This window comes from Indicator indicator, chromosome 9 (genome assembly GCF_027791375.1).
Source record: "Indicator indicator isolate 239-I01 chromosome 9, UM_Iind_1.1, whole genome shotgun sequence".
NCBI lineage: Eukaryota > Metazoa > Chordata > Aves > Piciformes > Indicatoridae > Indicator > Indicator indicator.
The window spans coordinates 21023313-21031204 of NC_072018.1; the positions used below are offsets into that span (position 1 = coordinate 21023313).

The 7892-nt window shown below is 43.8% G+C and overlaps 1 protein-coding gene across 1 annotated transcript; it reads left to right on the forward strand.

Annotated features, from left to right (window-relative positions):
* The first annotated feature begins 2162 nt into the window (after nucleotides 1-2162).
* Nucleotides 2163-6652, forward strand: MRPL19 (mitochondrial ribosomal protein L19). The gene is made up of 6 exons (XM_054383675.1): nucleotides 2163-2229; nucleotides 2486-2597; nucleotides 2992-3110; nucleotides 4075-4209; nucleotides 4799-4980; nucleotides 6337-6652. The coding sequence occupies exons 1-6, from the start codon at nucleotides 2163-2165 to the stop codon at nucleotides 6550-6552; spliced, it is 831 nt and encodes a 276-aa protein (XP_054239650.1). The 3' UTR covers nucleotides 6553-6652.
* Nucleotides 6653-7892: the final 1240 nt, after the last annotated feature.

Below are 7892 nucleotides of genomic sequence, written 5' to 3' on the forward strand. Positions count from 1 at the left end.
GGTGAGAGCATGTCCAGCTGGATAACTGAGTGAACCTGACCTCTCAGTGCGATATTGTGGCCAAAAGCCTGGTACTGGATGAAAACTGTGAGCTATCACGTCCCTACATTTGGGATGACTGTAAGCACTACTGAGTTGCCATGTTCAGTTTTGGAACAAAAAGTTCAAGGAGACTATTGAAATGCTGGAAGAGACTTCAAAGACAGTAATATGAAGGATGACATTTACAGGAAGACTTTGGTGCCATCCTGCCTCCATAGGTGAGAGGTGATCAGGCTAAGCACTATTTTCTACCAGTCTGTTAAATCTTTGCCAGATCACCTGCGATATATTCTTCCCCATCCCCCTGAGATATATTATTCTGCCCTTTTAAGAGTGGTTAGGCAGTGACAAGAACTTTAAAAGTAAAAAAAATCTGAAGAAGGAATCTTTGCTTCGAGGTGTGCAGGCTGTGTTGGAGATTTTTCTGTATTTTAAGGGTCAGAGCACCCTCTTCTGTCCCATCTATGTCCTGACTATTAACTCCCGTGTCAGATCAGCAGATTGTCAACACTCTGACTTGTCTTCTGTAGATCTTGTCATCTTCTAAAGCACGGTTTAAACAAATCAATCAGGTAATCACAAACCAGAAAAGAACTTGTATTAATGTGGGGGCTCGGGCAGGCTACACAGTCAGCCGCCACCAATAAAAGGGGCTGGGGGAACATCACACATAACATGATCGATCTAATTAGTTGATGAGGTCAGACACATTTTGAAGCGAATCTCTGCTAAGTTTAAACAGTGAAATGTTGTTTATAAGTTCACACGCTGTATTTAAACTTCAACTTTCTCCTCCCTGTGTAGCCATTATTTGAATGCAGAGTGCTACTGATACCTGAGGAAATTTGACAGTAACCAATGTATCAAAAGTAGCTCAATAATACCAATGGACATCATAATTTGGTGAAAACACTGGGACTATAGGTTATCTAAATTATGGATAGAGCTAACAATGGCCAAGAATTTTTTATTAGCTGAACCTTTCTATCATGAAAACACACAGGAGCATGTTTCTGGACATCATATCACCACTTTATGCAGCAAAGCCAGGATTAATATACTGTGATGGACATCCCAGGGAGCTACTACAAGCATGCCTGCACTGTATTCCCACTGCCTCTGATGAGCCCAGTGACATACTGGAAGCTCCAGCTTTGCAACCCCAATGACTCAGCACCTGCCACTCTTCTCTTCCACAGAACCATAGAATGTTTTGGTTTGCAAGGGCCCTTTAAGGGCCATCAAGTCCAAGTCCAGTACCCCTGCAGTCAGCAGGGGTATCTCCAACTAGGTCAGGTTGCTCGGAGCCCTATTCCAGTTGATCTGGAATGTTCCAGGAATGGGGCATCTAACACATTTTTGGGCAACATGTTTCAGTGTCTCAGTATCTTCATTGTAAAAATTTCTTTCTTACATCTAGCCTAAATCTTCCCTCTTTTAGTTCAAAAATTATTGCCCCCTGTCTTGTCACAACAGACTCTGATAAAAAAATATTATCCCCATCTTTCTTACATGTCACCTTTAAGTACTGCTTTAGGTGCTCTCCGGTCCTCCCATTGGGTCCTTCTTCCCCACCTATAAATGTCCCTGAGAGATGAGGGTGAAAGGAGACACTCTGTTTCTTCCCACCCTTGAAGGGATTCTTGGCACCAGTACCAACTGACCACCCTTGCTGCCACCCAGTACCCTGCAAGGAGGTAGCTGCAGGGGGCTTGTGCCTAATTCGGGGCAGGAACCCATCACAGAATCATCTGGGTTGGAACAGACCTCTAAGGTCAAGTCCAATCGTTAACACAGCAATGCCAGTTTCACTACTAAACCGTGTCGCTAAGGACCAAGACTTTTAAATGGTCTTTTAAATACCAGTCATCAAGGATGGTAACTCAACTACTCAGTATATTGCAGGGAAAGACAACACCACCTCTCTCCTCCACGAAATGTATCGTAACATGAGTGTGTCACTAGAATTCAGAAGGACGCCCAGCCTCACCTTGCCGGCAGGAGAAAACAACACATCCAGCCACACCTCCGCTTCGCGCTTGGTCCTACTATGGCCCTTTGCGCTTGCCATAGCGGCGCTGGGCGCATGTGCTTGCAGATCGGAAGCGGCCGCAGTCGCCATGGCAGCGGCCTGCGGGAGGCTGTTGCCGCGGAGTCTCTCCGCTGCCCGGCCCTCCTTTCCCGCCAGTGAGGACCGTTTGTGCCCCTTATCCCTCGCCTGCCCGGTACCCTGCTCCTGCCCGCGGCGGAGAGCGGCTGTTAGCGATCTGTCCCTGCCCCTCAGCGCACCCTGGCGTGTGTGCTGAGAGAGCGGGAACGAGTTGGGGCATTCCCGGTGGAGGGCGCCCGGGGCCTGGCTTGCGGGGGTGGGATCTCGAACTGTAATTGCTGGGGGCATTTCAACTTGAAACACGGGGGTTTAAAAAAGTATTTTTTTTCACAGAGTGCTTTTCTTGCTCAAGCTATCGAATCAGCAGCGATGGAAAGCCAGCAAAATTTCAGCCGCCTCCGAAGCCCGTCATTATTGACAAGCAGAAGCAGAAAGAAGAGAGGAGGTAGAGTGTCCTAGTACTTAGCACGGTGTTCAAGTCTGCTGATAATTGTGTGAGCACCTTCTTAAAGTTCCGTGGTATTATTACACAAAAAATATTTGCAAAGATCTAATGCTGAAATAATGCTTAACTACTGTGTTCTAGAATTCTTAAAAACAGTGAAGCAGGAAAAAAGGTATGGCAGTAAAGATTTTTGGAACTTTGTGCTTTATTATGAGGTTTTCTTCTGTTAAAGGCATGCAACTCTTCAGTATGCTAAAAGGTGACAGGAACATGGGTCTGTGTTTGCTTTTGGCCTAGACCTTGAGATCAGCTGTAAGAGCATGTATTTCTGTTTGTGCAATGGAGCTGCAAAAGGCTTTGGTTTACACTTCCTAAAGTTTTTGTTTTCTTACAGGTTCTTGAGCCCTGAATTTATACCTCCCAGAGGGAGAACAGATCCTCTTAAATTTTATATGGAAAGAAAGGATATGATACAGAGACGGAAAGTCTTCAACATACCAGAGTTTTATGTTGGTCAGTAACAGTGCTAGAACTTCCGTAATTTCATCATAATTTTTTGTGGGGTGAGATGCATGTTGGAGAATGTCATAGAACATCATAGTATCATAGAATAGTTTGAGTTGAAAGGGACTTTTAAAGTTAAGTCAGCTAGTCCAAGCCTCCCCTGCAGTGAGCAGGGGCGTCCTTAACATTTTAGATGATAAGTCTTGTGAGAAGCAGCTGAGGGAACTGGGGCTAACCAATACAGGGAAAAGAAGATTCAGGGGAGACCCTCTCACTGAATACAACTATCCAAAAGGACGTTGTAGCGAGGTGGGTCTCTTTTCCTAAGTAAAAAGTGAAAAGATGAGAGGAAGTGTCCTCAAATTGTGCCAGGAGAGGTTTAGATTGGATATTACTCTTCACTGAAATGGTTGTCAAGCCCTGGAACAGTCTATCCAGGTGGAGTCACCATCTCTGGCAGTATTTAAAAGATGTGTAGATGTGGCACTTAGGGCCATCGTTTAGTTGTGGACTTGGCATTGTTAGGTTTACTGTCAAGACTTTGTGATCCTAAAGGTACCCTCCAATCTAGATGATTCTAATCTATTCAGATATTTTGGATCAACTGGTATGTGTTTCTATACATACTACTTCATATTTTAATTTCATATTTACATCTAGTTTCCATTAAAAGTATAATACTTTTTAGGTGCTTTTAAATCCTGGCACTTCAGGTTTAAACTTCAAGAAAGGAGAATACTTACTCAGTTTGCATAATGAGGAGTAAAAGGTAAAGGTGAAGAAGCTTTATAGTTAACGTCCAGAATCACTTTACCGTATTAATTCAGGGCATGTTAGAAGCTTATTCTGTTTGTGGCAGTTTCCATGGAAAATAAGGGATTTTCCAAATGTACCTGAACTTTGACTCTTCCCACATTTTGATAGGTGTTTATTTGAACAGTCCATTTATTTTACTGATTCTGGGTTTTGGCAGGCAGTATACTTGCTGTGACCACTGCAAACCCCTATGCCAGCGAGAAGGCCAGCCGCTTTGTGGGCATCTGCATCCAGAGAGGAGGAAAGGGACTTGGTGCTACCTTTGTCCTTCGGAATGTTATAGAAGACCAAGGTGGGTTTGTAACGGTGGTAGGATAGAAATGGTAAGCAAAAAAGTAATTGTATGTGACAGCTGGTGTAGAAATTGTCTGCAGAGAGGATAACAATGGGTTAAAATCGAATCATGAGTCTACCTACTGGAGGATACTGCAGGTTTAAAACTGTGTACGCAGATGCTGATGTGCCATATTTATACCTTGTAGTTTTTTGTCTGTATACTTAATGACTTTTAGATCTGTATTCTCTGGAAACTGAACGTGATACACCATGGTTGTGCTTGCATTTGGGCTTGGGCAGTCTGCTAACTCGCCCGGTTTGAGCAAGACATATTCAGTTGAATTGGAGATGTATGCATGAACTGTTGAACAAGCAGCAGATTGTCAGAGTCTTGTAATAGGTTCATATTCTGGTTTATAATAAAATGGGGGAAGATGTAAATACTGATGTTCTCAGAGTAAACATCTTAAGGGACTTTTCCAACCAAAACGAGTCTAAGAAGTCATGGCCTCCACGTCGCTCCATATAATACTGTGCAGAGAAGACAGTTGGTGTTGGTATTTCTAACTAATTTGGTTCATTAACTCAGATTTTCCCTCTCTAAGGTGTTGAAATATGTTACGAACTGTACAATCCTCAAATCCAAGCAATCGAGGTTCTGAAGCTGGAAAAGAGGCTGGATGACAATCTGATGTACCTGCGAGATGCCTTTCCTGAGTATAGTACTTTTGATGTGAATATGAAACCTGTGTCCCGTTTAGACCACGAAGAGGTTCCTGTAAACAAGGTAGGAGCCATGTGCTTCAGAGCACTTGTGGGTAACTTTTAAACAGCTCTCCATTGCATTAGTTACCAGGGTGATGAAAGGATACAAAGTAAGGCAAGTTTTTTTGCCAGTCTGTAGGAAAAGAATGTTGAGAATGTGAATATTCACCATTCTCAACAGGTAATTAGAAAATACACAAGAAGATGTGTTTATGGTGGTGATGGAGTTAAATCCTGTTGGCAGCCAGTCACAAATGGTGTTCCCAGGGCTCAGTATTGGGGCCAATTCTCTTACATATCTTCATCAATGATCTGGACCAAGGGGATTGAGTGCACCCTCAGTAAATTTGCAGATGACACTGAGCTGGGAGTGTTGACATGCTTGAGGCTACAACGGTTCTGCAGAGGGACCTGGACAGGCTGGCTGGATGGGCTGATGCCAAGTGTTATCCGATTCAACAAGGCCAAGTGCCAGGTCTTGCACTTGGATCACAACAACCCCATGCAATGCTCCAGGTTTGGGACAGAGTGACTGGAAATCTGCCTAGTAGAAAAGCCCCTGGGGGGTGTTGATGACTGAATGAGCCATCAGTGTCCCCATGTGGCCAAGAAGGGGAACAGCATCCTAGCCTGTGTCAGGAAGCATGTGACCAACACGACCGGGGAAGTGACTGTCCCCCTGGATTCAGCACTGGTGATGCCGTACCTAGAGTACTGCATTCAGTTTTGGGGACCTCGCTACAGGCATGACTGAGGTCCTGGAGTGAGTCCAGAGAATGGCAATGAAGCTGGCGCAGCGTCTGGAGAACAGTTTTGTGAAAAGTGACTGGTGGAACTGGGGTTGTTTATTCAGGAGAAAAGGAGGCTGAGGGGATACCACCTTGCTTTCTACAGCTCCCTAAGAGGAGGTTGGAGCAAGGTGGGTGCTGGTAACAATTGATTGGATGACAGGAAATGGCCTCAAGGTGTACCAGGTAAGGTTTAGATTGAATATGAGACAAAACTTCTTGACTGAAAGGGTTCTCAAACACTGGAATAGGCTCCTTAGAGAGGTGGTTGATTTCATATCACTGGAGGTGTTTTAAAGACACAGATGACCTAAGGGACATGGTTTAGCAGTGGACTTTGTAAGGTTAGATAATGGTTGAAGTCAATGATCTTAAGGGACTTTTCCAACCAAAATGAGTCTAAGAAGTCATGGCCTCCACATCGCTCCATATAATACTGTGCAGAGAAAACAGCTTTTCTTACAGAAACGTTTATGTGGTTACTGATTTGGGAGTGGTAGGTGTCAGGGAAGAATAAGCTAAAATCTGCATCTGGAAGACCCAGAAACCTTTCTTTTTTTTTTTTTAACGTTTAAAATCTTTCACTTTAGCTGCAGGTACGAATGAAACCTAAACCATGGTCAAAACGGTGGGAAAGGCCAAAATTCAATATAAAAGGAATAAAGTTTGAGCTACCTGAAAAGAAAATGAAGGAAGCACAGAAGTGGAGCCAGCCATGGTTGGAGTTTGATATGCTGCGAGAATATGATACTTCAAAAATAGAGGAGAAAATTTGGAAAGAAGTGAGTGAAGAGCTTAAAAAATAATGGGGCTTGCAGTCTAGGAATCACCCAGAAAACAAGTATTTACTTTAAATTTGCCATATGAGTTATCAGTTGTCAAGTTTTGTATATACATAGGAAACAAATAAAGTTACCCTTTCCTGAAATATTCTAAGCATACAAATGTTTGTGGCAGAACATTAACTTTCTGTTCCTGACGCTTTTTTTTCTGGGGAGTGTAGTGCTATGCTCCACCCTTATCCAGAAATAAGGAGCCCCCCTCTTTAACTAGCAGTTAAGGAGAGGGATTTGTGTCCTCCCCAGGCAAGTTGTTGTGTTCTCATTTCCAGATGCTTCTGTTTATTTTTCAGACTCAGTAGTGGCTGGTTGTAGAACTGCTTGGCTACTCACTTCAGAAATGGGCTGTAGCAGGAAAAGCAGAACATGTCTGAGCCAACCACACACTTTTTGGACTAAATGCAGTTTAGTTCTTCCGTTAAAATGTTTCTGATAGTACTGCTGCTCTGGTCTGGCAAGAGAGCAGCATGCACAAGTGGTCTGAAATCAGTTTTCAAGAACCGAGACAGTTTATTAAAGCTGTCATGTGAGTTAGGGTGAGGTTCATGATTAAGTGCTCATAACGCATCAGAGGAGGATGCTGGTTTCACAGAACTTTCCCTAGTGAAAGCAGACAGAAGGCCTGAGCTCCAGTGTTAACTGCCTCCCATGCACTTCTGTTTGGCTACTTTACAATTAGAGCAGGATTTTTGGATTACTCAGGGGCAGTACCTAATTGCCCTTTCTGAATATGTAAGATGCCTTAGTGCCATTCTCTTATACCATCTAACATACTTTGCTACCTGATAATTTCTCAGCTTTGAACAGCCTGAGTTAAGTACAGAGAGAGATGCTCCATATCATTTTAGAAGATGAGACTGGAGGACTGTGATGGGACATGAAACCAAGTCCCCAGTAGTACATGATGGAGGAATACAGTCAGATGGCTGTGGTTTATTTTGGTTAAGGTGAAGAACCAATCTGACAATCTCTTTTTATCACCCAGCATTGATGTTGCATCTCAAAACATTTGGTGTCATGTTGTTTGTGCACCTCACATTCTCTGCCCTTTCTGCTGCTGGTGCTGCTTCAGTTAATGCAGCAGCCACCTCCTTCTCAAAAGGATTTCCAGGTTGAGCTCCATGAGGAAGTGCAGCAGCTGTCACCTGCACAGAGCAAGCCATTCATTGCCAGGCCGCTAGCTGACAAGGGGGCAAGCAGACTTTCCTACTCCTGGCCCTCACTTTTGTGTAGAAACTGCTCCTCCCAGCAGTTCCACCACAAGTGCTTGCTGAGGAGAAGAGGCAGCCACATAACTCTGTTCAGAG

Bases quoted from the DNA above. Each gene is read 5' to 3' on its own strand.
- MRPL19 (XM_054383675.1), top strand. From the start codon at position 2,163: ATGGCAGCGGCCTGCGGGAGGCTGTTGCCGCGGAGTCTCTCCGCTGCC. The intron at 2,230-2,485 runs GTGAGGACCGTT...TTTTTTTCACAG, and splicing joins CCGGCCCTCCTTTCCCGCCA to AGTGCTTTTCTTGCTCAAGC. The intron at 4,210-4,798 runs GTGGGTTTGTAA...TCCCTCTCTAAG, and splicing joins GAATGTTATAGAAGACCAAG to GTGTTGAAATATGTTACGAA.